Here is a 17,021-nt window from a genome sequence, read left to right as displayed (position 1 = left end):
AAAGCCTGGCTATGCAATGACTGTTCTACCACCATCATCATCCAAAAGCATCATCATACCCCGCCTATAGAAGGCTGCGTCCACTCAGATCGCATGTAGGGGTTCGTGAAAACGGACACAACAAGGGGGATTTGGATTTTCAAACGTGTGTGAGGTGGACGTGTGTGTGTACGAGCTGGCCAGGATTATCTGTCCTTTCTCCTCTGCCAGGAATAATAATTTATCCTCTATCTGTTGTCCCTCTCATTCACCAGCATGTTGGTTGTTGGTCGAGGTTGATGGTGCGCGCTCGCGATCAACCAAACCAGAGGAGGGTTGCTGCTGTACATACGAACGAGATTCGGATGGTTTAGGTGAGGTGGCGAGAGGTGAGGTGGGGCCGCCCGGCACGGGGCCACGGCGCAGTTGCTACTCAGACACGGGGATGCTCGCAATGCCTCTATCAAAGGTTTAAATAACGCGTTTTTTAAATATATATTGTGCCTTAAATATAAATTATTGTATAATAAATAATTGTTGTTGTGTGAAAAAAAATATATAAATAATTGACGTGCAAGGATCTCTTGGGGTTGCAATATTTATTGGGTTAACCCGGGCTCCAGTGCTAAGATTTTCCTTGGGTTTTATACTAGTCCTCAGGCGGCAAATTTCTTGACGCGTCATCTAACGCGTCTATAGTTTAACTAGTTGTACCGTAAGAACCACGTGGGTGGTTAAATGTGCTGTTAAAAGTATGGGAAATGCGGTACCGTGCGCGAGTAAACGTTACGGGAAAACGGCAACGTCGCCCGTCTTAACGCGCGCGTCGCAATACCCTTTAAAGGGATGCTTACTAAGTAAGACAAAGATAGCGAGAGAGGGGGTAAGATGGTGGGGTTTGGGGTTCCTTCCTGTGTACTATCCACTGGCAACGGGGTGAATGAACATCGTTCTCAGGGGCGTGGGATCTAGAGAGGGAAGACAAGATTTCATTCGTTCTTACCGACACGTGATCTTTATTTATATTATATACTATGCTCTTTATATATATTTTTCATCCTATACTTCTTCTACGCATACTTTTTTTCAAAATTGTAACCCAGCGGGTTATTTTGTATTCAACATCACGGGAAATCACTCGACGAGAAAATGGCCGACCGACGCGTCATGGATGACTCGATGACTCTATCGATTTTTCGGACGCGTCCCCTGGATTTTTATGAGGGGAAAAATTTATAGGATTTATTGGGCGCCATAGAAATGCTTCAAGAGATTTTTGCTCGTTTTTTTTTTTTTTTTTTTTTTTTTTTGTTATATTTTAAATTTGTTTAGTCAAGGGGAATTTAAAAATTTGAAAAAATTTTTTTTTGATTTCAGACGCGTCGCACTGTGTTGTTATGTGTTGTAATAGTAATTATTTCATTGAAAAATTAATTTTACCGTTAACAAACCTTGTTACGCAACAGTTTTGTCTGTGTAATTATCCACATATTGCCGAAGAATTTATATAAAATCATAACATTATCAAGTCTGAAGAACCAACTCACGTTTTTAAATATTTGTTATTTGACCAAACTGAAAAACATCCTTGTTTATAAGTCACGGATAAATTTATTGAATATTTATTGTTTTATCAAAATTTAAATTTTAATAAAAAAAAAAGTAAACGACGAAGTGATATTTGAAGAAAATAAGAAAAAAAATAAAAAAAAAACAAAAAAAAATTGAAACGGAAATAATTTAAAGAAAATAAAAAAAAAAAAAAAAAGGAAACAAAAATAAGAGTGCGAGAAACTGAGAAACAAAATTAAAGCATTGCCTTAGAAAAATTAATTTTTAACAAAAAAAAATTATTAAGGAACTTAAGGGAGGATACGTTAACTAAAAAAAATAAAAAAGAAACTTTAAGAAATTTTATCGTTAAAAAGTAACCTTTAGACAAATTGTAAAGATACTAAAGTATATTTTTAACAAGTTTTGAGAATTTTAGATTTTAAAAAAAGTAAATTTAAATGACGAATTATTTAAATAATTAAAATAAAAAAATTACAAAGAAAAAACTCAAGAATAATTTAAAAATTAAATTTTAAAAATAAGAATCTTTATAAATAAAAATGTGATCTAAAAGTCGTTGCTACCAAGAAAGCCTTATGTCCTTGTTTCAGTTAGTTCGGTTCAAAACGTAAGTAAAATAACATTTTTTACTATTTTATCAAATTAATTTTACTTGCATGCCCTATTTTACGACAAAGTTAATTTTTTTTTCGAGAACGGGGGGTTAAAATAGGATTTTTGGGGTGAAATGGGCCGTAGAGACGTTCAAAAAAATTTTTATTGAGCTTTCATATGCCTATTTTACCTCAAAGATGTATTTAACTTCTTTGTTTGTATGAAAAAATACTCAATTTTATGACAAAGGAGGAAAAATATGAATTCGGGGTAAAATGGGTCGTAGAGGTGGTCGGAAATTTTTTTTTTGAGCTATCATACGCCCATTTTACCTCAAAAATTTATTTTACCTCTGATTTGTATGAAAATTTATACGATGATATGAAAGAGGAGGGAAAATATTGAGACGGGGTAAAATGATCCGTAAAGATGGTCGGAAATTTTTTTTATGAGCTTTCATATGACCATTTTACCTCAGAAATATTTTCGACTTCTTTTTTTGTAAGAAAAGATACCAACTTTTATGAAAACGGAAGGAAATTATGAAGACAGGGTAAAATGGACCGCTTACAAATTTTTGGAAAATTTTTTTTCTTAAGTTTCCTATGCCCATTTTACCTTGAATATGCATTTAACTTCTTTATTTTATCTGTCTATATATATAGAACTTTATCAAATAACCAAATTACGGCAATGGGGTAAAATGGACAATTAGAACTTTTTTTGGAAAAATTTTTTTCGTAACTCTACGTGTTCATTTTACCTCAAATATTTGTTTAATTTTTCCTTTTCACATTTACAAGGGGAAAAAAATAAGAAGGTGGGGTAAAATGAACCGTCTGAATTTTCCCTAAAAATTTTGTAATTTTTCAAGTCCGAAAATTTGTTTTTGTACGCGAAGTTTTACATCCGGTCGAATAAACGTTAGGCGCCAAGTAATTTCATGATAAAAAATATTTGAAAATTTTCACATTTGCAGATTTTAAAAACTTTCTCAAATTTTGATTTTGACCAGGATTAATTTTTAAATCCCGATGGAAAAGATTAAATAAAAATCATATTGTTTTTTATCCAGACCCACTAAAAGCCCAAGTATTTACTGAATAATATTTTACACCCGTTAAAAAATTTATTTTCATCAATTGAACAGTCGAAAAAAAAACGTAAATTGAATATATATTTTTATCGTCGATCAGTTTTTTTGTTATCTCGGTGTCTATCGGCATTAATAATCGCGCACATTCATTCCACTGGAAATGGTGAAAAATCATTGGGAAAAATAAAAAATCAAAGACAAAGATAAAAAATAAACAAATACGTCTGGCAATAAAATAAAAAATAAAAAATGTTAGCGCCATTTTGATGACGTCGATATATGCAGTAGCAAATGTTTGATATAACTCTATAGTCAGTAAATTTGAAATTTCCTATTTCCTGGCAGTGAAATAGTCGGTGCAAAATCATTGTAAAAGGGGTTGCCGGTGCAGTATATTCTGGGGTAAAGAGGAATGATTGCATTTCAGTATTCCCTCTTTTCCCCCTTTTCTCTCTTCCAACACACACGCGAACGAAAAAACAAAATACAAAAGCGCGTGGAATTACACGCAACGAGGAATCCACGTATAAAACATGGAAACCTGGAGCTGCATACCCGGGAAAGATACGGTTGATGATGGCGTCTATGGGTAAATGAACGTGTGTGTGTGGATGTGTGCATGTGGAATGAAATAGGGAGAAAGCTCGTAGAGGGTGCGATCGAAGAATTTTTAGTTGATGATTTTGTCCGGGGTCTGCTCGTTGCCTGGCTTCGTACCAACACCAACAGCAGTCATGAAGAGGCAGGGACGCTACGGGGGTGCAATATAAAGGGTAGATGACGGTCCGGTGATCGGGAAGGGGTTGTCGAGGGCTGGGCACCACCAGCAGGCTCTTCGCTCGGTGAAATTCATTATTCCGATTTTTTCCTTACCCCGCGTATTGATCCCAGAGTCATTCAAAATGGCGGCCTACCGTAGTCAGCCAATGACTGTCTGAATCGATGACTGCAGCGAGCAACCCCTGGAACGGCCAATGGGGAGGCCAATGGGATCCCACCGACGCCACTACAACTCTACCATTTACCGACTACCACTCCAACTACCTTTAATGTGTGACACGTGTGTGCCACACACACACACAACACATCTGGGGGAAAACTCGTGCTCCTCCCTAGTGAACCGGTGGGGGAACGAGTGCGTCGATGACCTCGCCATGGTAAATGATTTTCACAAAGAATTTTATATAAATATTGCTGGAGATAAAACGAATAAAAAGAGCCGACGAATCGGCTCGGGACCGGTTGAATTGCATTGGGTTGGGTTGGGTTGGGCGCCAGGTCTTGATCAATGCAAACATTGGGTATTTGTGAAGCATGACTATACCCCCCTATGCTATGCTAGTATTTTATCATCAAGTTTATTCGAATTTAGCAGAATCCCCGGGACTCGAATCGATGACTGCTGAAATAAAACCCGGCCGCGGAATAATTCAAACTTTTTAAATCATTATTTACTCGGCTATTTCCCAGATGGTTTGCTTGTTTATTTTGTTGCCTGGCTGCCTTTTTTTTTATTACCGTTGATAAATATGCGATTGGAGAATTAACTCTGCGAGTAATGAGTAGAGTTAATTAAATAATCATCAAATATTATGGTAATGATAGGTTCTGAAAGCGAATGGTATCATCAACCGGGACATTGCTGTCGTATTAATGCCATATCGTGTGTCATTGGCTTTTAAACGGTGTCTCTATTATGCATTGCTGGAAGAGTGTATATAAAGATGATTCTTCATTGGCCTTGCATGCGCTTAATCTATTTTCATAGCTACCGCACTCGAGCAGACGTCATAGACGGTTGTAGATCCTCTTGGCTTTTAGCCATTTGTAAATGTCTTCAATGAACGTCTCAATTATGACGGGATTTCATTACTTTTTTTACTCCCTGGTTAGGGACAGAATTTATCTTCTGCACTTTTATATAAAATTCAGAGCCAGTAAGACAAAGCTCAGCACTCAAAATATAGCATCCAAAAAACATGCAAACATGACTCCGAAAGTAAACTTTGTCATACGGATCCAGTCAGACGGAATACCCAAGTTGGGTTATTTTTCATTTATTCCATAGACCCAGTCCGTAATGCCAGCAAAGAGAATGTCGAAACGAATATATACTTTGTATATTGCATCACACGCTCCCATCCACGTCATATACTCATGCAACAATCTGCACTAGCTCTTAACTTGTTACACTTGTGTGCATACGTACTTAGATTGTCTTCTATTGACAGAGCAAACTGGCAGCTGAGTACAGTCAAGAAAAATACTCAAAAAAACCAGTATTCAAAAAAAATAAGGCAGGCAGGGAGTGAATTCGCTCACCCCTGGAAACTAACAGTCGTCAGACTGATGCTAATGAACAAAGGGTTTAAGTTGGGTTAGGTCCGGCATTTGTAGGGAGTCATCGATAACATCAGGATCGATATACCCTCAATCAGAAACCACGCGCGTTGATGGATATGGAGATGCTACGACTCATCCGAATACTCATGCTTCAGAGCAGACGAGCGAAAGAGAGAGGAAGATAACGAGTTGACGTTGTTTTTAAAATACCCAATTAAATCCGTTAATATCCGTTTAAATGATGAATTATTGATGATTATGCTGACGGTAGTGACAGCAAAAGTGTCATTGGCATCCTTTGTCATTAAATTATTTAACGGTCCATGTTAACTAAGGCTGTGATATATCACAGTAATAATAATGATTATTATTCTTTAGGATTGTTAATAAAATATTTAAATAGATAATGCCCAATAAAATCTAATAAAAGCTTTTCGCTCAGGCTGTACAACTCTTTATGCCTTTTTCTAACGGCAGTTTTTCTATTAAGCTTCATTTGTTTCTTTCAATTGCGTAATATAAAATACCGGACGACGTCGCTCATTTAATCCTACTCTATCCCACTCAGTGGCAACCGTTTCGCTCATACGTAAACGTTTATCCGAGTGTACTTACAAGCCGTTATTTTTTTATTAACATCTCCCCTGATCATCGCTATTTAGTTTGGACATGAACCCTGATAGCGTAGATCCTAGTTGACGAATCCGCCGCGAGACGTCACCTCAAACTGGGGTTGAAGGGTTGCGAGGCAGCTCCTGATGTTCAGCTACGATTTGAATTCTTGAAACGACTCGATAGCAGTACGTTGGTAGATCGAATTGGTTCGCTATTCGATTACTTACTTATTGCTTTCGTAACCCTGAGGTATCGAAAATGAAAGCAATAAAATATTTTGTAGAAAACACAGCTTGCATTGAATATCTATGATCAAAATAATTCAAAATACCAAACAACTGTTCCTTACGCAATGCAAAGAGTTTAAGTACTTAGTGTATGTACTTGAATATAGAGGGTGGAGTTATCTGCAGCTGCCGATAGCGATCAGTGATCAGGTGGCTGAATTGGGCTGTTTATTTTTTAACGGATTCGGATCTTCCACCCACTATCCGGCTGTGCTCGATTATCACCTGTTTTATTCTTCCCCTTTTATAAAAGCAACTCTTTATATCCTTGGGATACTTGGTCTTATTATTATATTTACTTACGGCTTATTTGTAATTTAAAGTAAGTGCGTTTTTTTTTTTCAACAAACGCCCACTGGAAATCTGACCGGATGTTTTAGTGTCCGAATAAGCTATTGGATAAATTTTAAGGTGCTTTTGATCAATGGTCGAGTGATAATTTGGATAAGTTGGGTATGAGAGACACAATGAAGCAAACGAAATAAAAAAAAAAAATAACAAGAGCCAGGGAAATAAAAAGAATATAAAAGGCTTCGAGTAAAAAGTGAGAGGCAACAGATGCCTTTAACGCGCCGTCTCCTGTGGGGTTAGATAAAAGAATGTAGGTGGGATTTTTTTCTCCGTAAGCTACTGGCTCATTGGCTAATTTTTTTACGGTCTGTAAGTTTGCACCCTCCCACTGAGTCACCGGCTCGCTCACCCGGCCACCCCTTAAAGCAACACTACTCATCTCCAGGGACACGTTCTGCTTTAGAAACTAAAAGTCTTTTCTTCTCATGGTATTTTTTTGTTACTGTTATTGTTATTTAATATGGAGGCCCTTTGACAAGCACCTGGACAAAAACAAACTTGACGCGTGGCAGGCACGTGGAAAAAAGGTCCAGTTAAAAAGACCGTTTTGTTAAAAAAACATCTTTCAAAGAAGTTGAGATCCGACCAATAGTGGACTGATGGTCTATTACATCTTGGACTGGTTTCTGATAACTTAAATACCCAAGTGGCCATTGTTTTCCCGGAATGACCTGACCAGAATTCAGTTGGACACTCGGTAAATCAATTGTCCGGATGGAAGGACGGTCAAGTTTGTTGAATAGGAGGTATAATCCCATAATAGATTTGCTCATTTTGATTTAGTTGGTAAAGACCCAAGACTTGTCGAATTGAGAACTGTTTTGACAGCTCGTAGGAGGCGGCGAATAGGTCAAAGTGGGAGGGCTTGCAATAAAAATAATAGATATATTAACAAAAAAAGGTAATAGCGACAGGCGACAGGCGGGGATACTGACCAGTATACTATCAAGGAAAAAGGTAATAGCGTTCGAAGGTTTTTCGTTCGTTAAGACCGTAGTAAGGCACCCTCCCTCAAAACAGTTAGTCACGCATGTGTTGGCATACGGGACACGCGGGATAAAAATGGTGTTCCCTAGCTATTGTCTGATGGACTATCCCTCCTACTGTATATTATTTTTATTCCTCAGGCTATGCCACCCCCTTTTTTTATTGTCAGAAACATAAGGGCCCGGAGTTTTTTTACAACTCAGTACCCTGTCGGAAGCTAGCGAGTGTGGACGCGTTTTATATTTTTCTCAAGTGTTTTCTCTCAAGGCTTAAAAAATTCGAGTAAGAACGGTGTCTTAGAAAATAGAAAGAAAAAAGTAAGACATAAGTGAAAACTGATAAAGGAAACCCCACTCTTGAATCCCTTAGATATTTTCCCCTCTTAGAGTAAAGCTTTTATTTTCTCTCATCCCTTAAAACATCCCCACGCACACATTAAAAGGCAAAGGCGGTTTGGTGGGAGTAAGGGAGAAACGTAGACTACTCGTAAAGCTCTGGCACTCTTCTCCTCAAAGCACCGTCTCTCCTCTAACTTCCAGGCGGTCGTCGTCAGAGCGTCGGAGCGCGCGCCTACGTCTATATATTTAAGCCCCTTGGCGAGTGGGGGTTGAAGTTAAGGTTCGTAGAGGGGGATGACGTGAAAACCTCGGCCGGGTGGACGTCCGAGCAGTTTTTCTGAGTATTCCGTAGCTTTATTTTGATCCGTGGACGGAGGAGGAACCGTTCGCGAGTCTGTATTACTCTCGGGTCTCCTTCGGAGGACCCGGGATCTTACCATCGACTTCCTCCTCCTCAATATTGGGGTTGTTTTAGGCATAATAATTATTGTTGTTGTTGTCACAATGACACATCTCAACACGTGAACGAATCTACGTGTGGAAAGTGAGTGTAACCTAAGAAGAAGCTGAAGAAGAGAAGGATATTTCGCGACCGCGCACCACCTAAGACAACGCCCCTACCTCAGTTCGCGTTCTTTAAGGCACGGGGGGTGGCTTTTAGTCAGACGCACGCGGTCTGAGACGCGCGCCACCACCGGCCACGACGGAGAAGGACTTAGCATTTCTCACGAGCCACAGACTCGAGTCAGTTCGGTTCCTCCTCCGTCAAGGACTCGTACACGGAAGAGGAAGACGCGTCGCGGATAACTTATTCCCGATTATTATTGTTATTATTATTATAATCATAACGTAACAGTTGACTTGGAATAATTATTACGGAATACTTATTCAAGTCCCAACCACCTGGATCACAGTGATATTACACGTGTAAGTTTATCAATCAACCCTTTTTTAAATTTTTAAGTGTTTAGGGACTTGGTCCTCACTGAGTCACTACTCGGCGAACTTACAGTCCTCGGATAGTACCCGGACTTGGGATTACCAGGATATCACTTGACCAGTGTCCGCAAGAGGGGGGTAGTGAGCGCGTGCTATTTGTGCGTAAATTCGTACGTCTGTACACACCGTACAGCTTTCATTTTTTTTTATTATTCACGGTGTCTCATTGTTACACTTCCGTACAATACTGCCGTGGCCCCTAGACAATATCCACTCGATACTCGATCATCAATGGTCAAACTGAAAGCTCTAAGCTGAGCACCAACTGTCGCTAAACCGCAATGTCATGTGCGTTTTAAGAAGTCACCGGGTCACGCTGAGATTAACTTCCACATGTCAGTCTCAGGATTATCTTAACGGATTCATTCAATAGAAAGTGAAAGTTTACTTTCATAAACAAAAAACCACAAGCTCAAAAGTTAACATAATAACTGTTTTTATTATTATTTACTGAGAATAAAAACACAGGACATAACATATGTCAGTTGTGTACGTGTGTGTGTTGACTTTCATTTTCTAACGGACTGTTGACATTTTTTTTCATTTCCGTACCGGGTTTTTCACCGATCATTAAAATAATAGCGATCAACGTCGCTCAACGCGAACTTTAAAATACTTTTATTTCTTTTTTTATTATTCGTTTTCGCGAGCACGTACGTTTATATAAAATGCATTCTCCCTTTCTCTGTATCTGTTAGTTCTGTAACAGGTTGAAAGGAATAAAGTAACAAAAAAAAAGTTTACAAAGGGATGAAAAAAAAAAAAAACCTGTCGTGTCTTCGCGTGATTTCCGTAATATTTTTTAATTTTCCCGCATCAAATATCGACGGAATGAATTCAGTAAATTTCGGATGCGATGCGACGGCCAGAATTTTGGTTGATATGAAATCCACGGGTTAGATATTTAATGGTTTTGATGAAACTGATAACGATGTTTTACAATGAATGATTTTTTTTCAAAAAAATTAATAATTATTGTTGTTTATTTGTTGCAGCTTCGAGCGGGAGACGCATTGCAGCGATAAATTCCCGCGTAGGAGAGGAAGACTGGACAAAGCGGAAGAAGCAGATTAAGACGAGAGAAGTTAAAAAGAAGAGAAGAAGAAGGATTAAGAATTATCAGCAAACTCGTACCGAGATAGACACTTGGGGGGTTTTATTATCAGTTTAAATCTGGATTTAAGTGGCTGATTTATGAAACAGTGATTTTTTTAAAAAAAATATAAAGGATTTGAGGGCGCGATAGATTTTGTTTGTGCTAGTGAGTAACGTATTTTGAAAATACAAGGGAGTAATGAAATTACAAAGTGAAATTCAGGAAAATAATTAAGTGTGACCGTAAGCTTCAACCCCCCGAGTTGTTGATAATCCGCTTGAAGGCCGCATAATTATATATTTCAGTGTGTTCAAAAAACGAGTGTACCTAAGTGCAATATTTATTAAAAAATATTAAAAAAAAAAAAAACTCTTAAGCGATAGTTTAATCGGTTAAGAAAATGCGGTTTTAAAAAAAGTTACATGATTAACAAAGTGATGGTGCAGACTAGGAATAATCTTAAAACTTATTGAGTCGCATTATTATTTAAACTCGAGGTAGAGTCTACGGACATAAAACAACCAACGACTTTTACTAAATAGTAATATTTATAAATATATAAATAAATAAATAAGCAAGAAGGAAGAAGCTGGTAATAAAAATTGACTCACAATCCAGGGGCAGTCGTTCCGTAACTCGATAATAATTACACGGGGGTGATTGTCATTGACGGCGGATATTATTGTCATCAACGAAGAAGTGTAAGAAGGATCCTTGGAAAGACAATACCCCGACACTACACATACGCACACACACAACACGAACAAAAAACGGGGCTTAAAAACTCAGGGCAAAACGGGACGAATGTTGGGATAAAAGTCAATGAGCTTCGAAAAATAAAACTGTTTTTAATTTACAAGTCGTGTCCGTGTAACTCTGTCTCGTTTACACCGTCCGGGCTGGGCAATCCTGAATAATAATAATAATAATTGATAGATTGTAATTAAGGATAATTATTGATAATAAAGAAACCTGAACTTAAGTGTATGATAGATATTCATAAGTAGATAGAAATAAATAAGAGTGTTCTACGCCAGGAACACGCGCGTAATAGATAATAGAGGACAGAATCGAGGAGACGGTCTGTTGAGGATTAGATATATTGAGACAGTGTAATAAGTGTGTGATTAAAGTTAGCTTTGATGAGCCAAGAAAATTATAAAGATTTTAAGAAGAAGCTAAAGAGGTTGACGTCGTCGCTTAGAGGACTGGCGTCGAGGTCAAAAATACGGGAACGATAGTAGGAGGTGAGTGTTGTGATCGTAAGGGTGGCTTTTGTTGGCTGCCCTTGACAATACGTTTAGGATAAAGTTATTGGGATAATAATAGTGATAGTGTCAAATAATAATAGTCACGATAACGCGGTGGACAACTCAAGTAATCGAGCTGGTGCTGCTTAAAGGTTAGAGTTGTGCCAAAAAAGCGGGCAAGCTGCGCCGTAAGGGGGTAGCACGGGCTTCGCGCGAAGGCCTCAAGATTTCGGACGCGACGGCGGCCCTGGACCTGCGCGCCCAGACGCAAGCCCATCCGGATTTTGTTGGCCTGGAGCAGCAGCATCACCATCAGCAGCAGCACCAGGTCCAAACAAGTCCGGATCAGCACTCACAGCAGCAGCAGCATCAACAGCAACAACATCAACAGCAACAACACCAGCAAAGGCATTTGCTACAGCAACATCATCATCACCATCATCTCTCGAATCACCATCACACTGGAGATTCGGGGGGTGGGTTAGGCGGTGGCGGAGCTGCTGGACCAGGACCAGGTGTTATAAGTCCTGGTATCAGTGTAGATAACAATATTGTACAGAATCAAGCTGTCGCAGTGGCAGCAGCAGCAGCAGCAGCCGCCGCAGCAGCAGCAGCTGTCGAGGAAGCCAGAAGGCTGCAAGACGAAGAAGAAGATATCACAGAACGTGAAGACGAGGAAGAAGACGAGGAGCCAAGCTCGCCGGAGCCAGATTTGGAACCGGACCAAGAGCCAATGGAAGTCCAGGCATCAGCGGTCTCCGCTGCAGCAGCAAATCTGCATGCATTACGGCAGCATGTCTTCAAAATGTCAGATTATTGGCAGCAGCCTCAGAGAGGACCACCCCAGACATCACCCGGGTTGCAGCATAGTCCGCTACAAAATTCCCAGCAGCAGATACAGGTTCAGGTTCAACAGCAGCAGCAACAGCAACAACAACAGCAACAGGCACAGCAGCATCAGCAAGTACACAGCCCGATGCACAGTCCGCTGGGGCAACAGCAGCAACAGACTCAGACCAACAATAGTGGCACATTGGGCGCCAACTCGAGCTTGGGGCCTAGTCCTAATCAAATGCACCATGCGATGGCTATGAGCCAACAGAATTCTCAGCAACAAAGTGGGCATCAGTCATCGCCTGCCCCGACGACGCCGTCGCCTCATCAACGGGATCCCCATCAGGCGGGAACCATAAGCTCGACAATGGCTCAGAGCTTACACAATCTTGCTCAAGCTCAAGCTCAAGCTCAACAGCAACAACAGCAGCAGTCAATGTCACAGGCTTCGAGCCCATCGCTGACCGTCCAAGCTGTCCAGGCAGCTCAAGCGCTCAATCAAAACCTTGGACAGGCACTCAGTCAGGCCTTATCTCAAAACATGCAGCAAAATCTGGGGCAGACTCTACAGCATAATCTGGCCCAGAGTTTAACGCCCACTTTGTCGCCTCAGCAGCAACTGCTCAACCAGCCGCAGAATCTCAGCCAAAGTCAGAGTCTCCAGCAGAGTCTGCAGCAGAACCAAGCCCAGAACTTATCACAGTCGCTGCAACAGCAAGCGCAAAACCTGTCACAGAACTTGGGGCAGTCATTGAACCAGCAGGCGCTTCAACAACAGGCGCAAAACCTCTCTCAGAACTTGCAGCAGCAGGCCCAGAGCTTGCAGCAGCAGGCGCTCAACATGGCTGGAGGAATGAACCAAAATGGGGGCATTCCGGGCATGAATGTGCCCCAAGGAAATCAACAAAATTCACAAAATTCAATGATGAGTCCTGGAACTGGGAGCCAGGACTCGCATGACGCCACTCTCACCGAGAAATTAGTTAACGAGCTTCAGGTGAGTTTATCATAATTTATATCTGCTTTTCACTCATTTTGGGATAATGGAAGCGGGTTTTAATCCTGGGTAACCGTCTCTATGTAAAGCTACTTTCTGTCATCCAGACAATATTGACTAAATTCTACAGGTTCTTGACCCGGGTTCATTGATTCAGAAAAGCCAAAACAGACAGTATAAAATTTTTAGTTAGAAATTTAGCATTAGTTACTTCTTTCTATCAGTTTTAATGTCATCATGGCTGTAAATTAATCACTTAAATTTTTAATTCGCGTCCTAAATGTTATAATAGATCGAGACTAGATCTTGCGCTCAAAAATTTTGATAATTTCTTGAGAAATAAATTCGAAAATTAGCTAAGAAAAATCATTTTTTCGCGATTTCACATCTTTTGCTAAAAAAAAGGCCAATAACACTTGCAGTGAATGGTCGATAAAGAAAGTAATTAGTTGTCTTTAAAATAATAGGATCGACTTAGCTAGCGGATAATATCGTAAACAAGACTCTAGGTAAACTTAGGCTTTAGTTAGTCGAGCGCAATGATTATAGACTATGATTATTATCAGTAGGTCATAGAGTTCTAAGTCGGGATCAAAGACACAAATACATCTATCAGATATATATAGATATAGACATAGATATAGATGGATAAAGTCAACATAGACGTAATATGGACGTATTTAAGATCTCTAATGGGTTATTTCCTTGTGCTTTGGGCTGCCCTAAATGAAATCCAGTCTCGTGCTACGGCTGCTGGTCTAGGTGGTGGTGGTCCTGGTGCCGGGGGTGGAGGAATGGCTAACATCAACGAACGCACCCTCGAGGAATGCTGGTCAACTCTGCAGCGAGTGAGTTGAATACTCAACCCACCATTTTATTTATTTTTCATTTTTATTATACTCCTAAATAATACTTACAATTTTTTTACTTATGCTTTGACGTTTTTTTGCTCGGCATGAATTATCGCATGGGTTTTTTTGTTATATTATTAGATTTAATTAGTATATATTTATATTATATGGTACGATGGCTCAAATGTTACTGTTTTGAAAAGTTTAAATGATGATTGTGGCGAAACTAATGAAGATACGGCAAAAGTGATAAGGGACAAATTGATAGGGAATTGAATTTCCTACAAAAAGTGACCCGATCAATTTTTGTCTAATCCTCATAGTTTAGGCGCTAAAATTTTTTAAAGTTGATATTTCGTTTTTAGAAAAAATGTCAATAATTTTTTTGACTTTAGGATCGAAATTATGACTAAAATAATGAAAATATGATAAAAGTGATAAGGAATTATTTTGTAGGAAATTAAATTTTCTATGAAAATTGACCCCATCAATTTTCGTTTAAATCTCATAGTTTAGGCGCTAGAATTTTTAAAAGTTGATATTTCGTTTTTAGAAAAAATGTCAATAATTTTTTTGACTTTAGGATCGAAATTATGGCTAAAATATTGAAGATATGATAAAGATGATAAGGAACAATTTTGTAGGAAATTAAATTTCCTACAAAAATGTCTTTATCAAATTTTGGCTAAACCTCATAGTTCAGGCGCTAGAATTTTTCCAAGTTAATATTTCGTTTTTTTCAAAAATGTTAATCATTTTTTTGACTATAAAATTGAAATTTTCGCTAAAATATTGAAGATATGATAAAAGTGATAAGGAACAATTTTGTAGGAAATTAAATTTCCTACAATAAATGTCCTTTTCAAATTTTATCTAAACCTCATAGTTCAGGCGCTAGAATTTTTCCAAGTTAATATTTCGTTTTTTCAAAAAATGTAAATAATTTTTTTGACTTTTGAATCAAAATTTTGGCTAAAGTATTGAAGATATGATGAAAGTGACAATGAACAATTTTGTAGGAAATTAAATTTCCTACAAAAAAGGTCTCTATCAATTTTTCGCTAGATCTAATAATTCAGCCACTAGAAATTTTTAAAGTGAGTCGAAAATTTTTTATCCGAGAGATTTTTTAAAAATCAATTAAATTTTATCTTGATTAAATTTTTTTTTTTAATTTAATGAGAAAATGTAATAAATTGGAAATTACGATGAGAAAATGAATTGTCTTAAGTAGTTGACCATTTCAAGTACCCATGTACTTATAAGTACTTGGGTCGAATTTAAGTTCGCGCCCAAGTGTCGAAAAAAAAAAATATTTTTTTAGGGTAAAAAAAAAAATGTCACTAACGAGCATTGAATTGCGTTAGTTGGTAAAAAAAAAAAATGTTTAGTCTAGTGTTGCGAGTATTCAGTTTGGGGGTACGCCAGATCGAAAAAAAAGTAAATAAATTAGCGTACAAAAAAAAGGGAAGATAAAATAAAATGCAAAATTATGAGGTTGTAGTTTTGTTGGTACGAGAAAGAAAACTCGTCGGAAAAGTTTTTAAATTCTCCGAGACAGAAGCAACAATTTGTTTCGTTAAGTAGTCAGTTCTTTTGTTTTGCGGTTGCACTTTTTACCTGCTCTTATTGTACACCATTGTCTTTTTTTTGAGGTAAATAGAAATAAAAAAAAAAAAACGTAATAAAAGAATGAGAGCTGCTCCGGGTCTTGTACTTTACTTGTATTTTCTTGAAATTGTTTTATTTTTATTATTTCTACAAGGGGATGGGGATACTTTTTTGTGTCTCTATCTTGCGTGGAAGAAGAAACTTTTGGAAATCGCAAAAACGCGTGGGCACTCAGAGAAAAAGAAATAACGTAAAGTTTCAACGTTTCCGCGGAGATTTAATTAAAACATTCACTTTTCTTTCGCTGAGCTAATTTTTTTTTTTAATTCGTTTTTTAGCTGGTTCTCGACTTTATTTTATGTGGATTTTTTTCACTAAAATATGTTTAATTAATTAAAATATCAAATTAAATTTTTTTTACAATTACAAGTTTTTTAAAACACGGGAATTTGAATTTATTTTTTTAAAGTTAATAATTAATGCAAATAATGAGAGGGGAAGGGGGAGGAAATTTTTACTTTCGGAGTCGAATGACCAAAATTTTTTTGAAGAAAATATTAAGGGTATAATGGACCTATATAGGTTTTTTTTTTAAAACGATATGGAGTAAAATGGATATGGGACAGACTGAGCCGTGGAAATTTTAGAAAATTGAAAAATTGAAATTTTATTTTGATAATTGACTAGAATTTTGCAGTGATACGTTAAATTATTATGATTAATCAATTTAATTTTTTGATGGATAATTGATTTTTTAATTTTTGAATTACGCGGGAAAATTTAGGGACCGGAAAAATGGTAGGATTGTAAGTAATTTTAAAAATGCTCTCAAAAAAAAAAAAAAAAAAAAATTAGTGTTGATAAACGAGAAAAAAAAATTTTATGTAGAAAATTCTCGATTGACCTTTCACTTAATAAAATTTTTCGACTTGTCAGTAAGCAATCAGAGGAAAAACAGCAAAGGATTTATTCTTAACATACAGAAAAAAAATTTCTTGGTGCAAAAAATTTCTGCTTGACCTAAGAAAATTTTTGCATTATGAATTGAAAATGGAAATTTTTTTGAGCCAAGAAAAAAATTTTTTCTAATCCTAAGAAAGTTTTTTTTTTATTTCATAATGAAAAATTATTCTTACGTCAAGAAATTCTTATTTTCTGTGGAATTTTATAAAAATTTCGAAGCTCCATGGGCTAGACAAAAATTTTTTTTTTAATTTT

The 17,021-nt window shown here is 37.5% G+C and overlaps 1 protein-coding gene across 3 annotated transcripts in view; it reads left to right on the top strand.

Annotated features, from left to right (window-relative positions):
- The window catches only part of LOC130665126 (zinc finger protein rotund), a 124,491-nt gene that overhangs the window by 22,105 nt on the left and 85,365 nt on the right, over nt 1-17,021 (top strand). For 2 of the 3 annotated variants that reach the window (XM_057465407.1, XM_057465406.1), the window contains exons 2-3: nt 10,160-13,341; nt 14,079-14,189. In XM_057465407.1, coding sequence (XP_057321390.1) covers nt 12,244-13,341; nt 14,079-14,189 — 1,209 coding nt within the window. In that variant the 5' untranslated portion in view covers nt 10,160-12,243. Of the gene's footprint in view, nt 1-360; nt 449-1,356; nt 2,162-10,159; nt 13,342-14,078; nt 14,190-17,021 lie in introns of those variants that run through there. The other variant, XM_057465408.1, reaches the window with a different exon arrangement.

This window comes from Microplitis mediator, chromosome 3, assembly GCF_029852145.1.
Source record: "Microplitis mediator isolate UGA2020A chromosome 3, iyMicMedi2.1, whole genome shotgun sequence".
Taxonomy (NCBI): Eukaryota; Metazoa; Arthropoda; class Insecta; order Hymenoptera; family Braconidae; genus Microplitis; species Microplitis mediator.
This window is presented reverse-complemented; position numbering and strand designations above follow the sequence as displayed.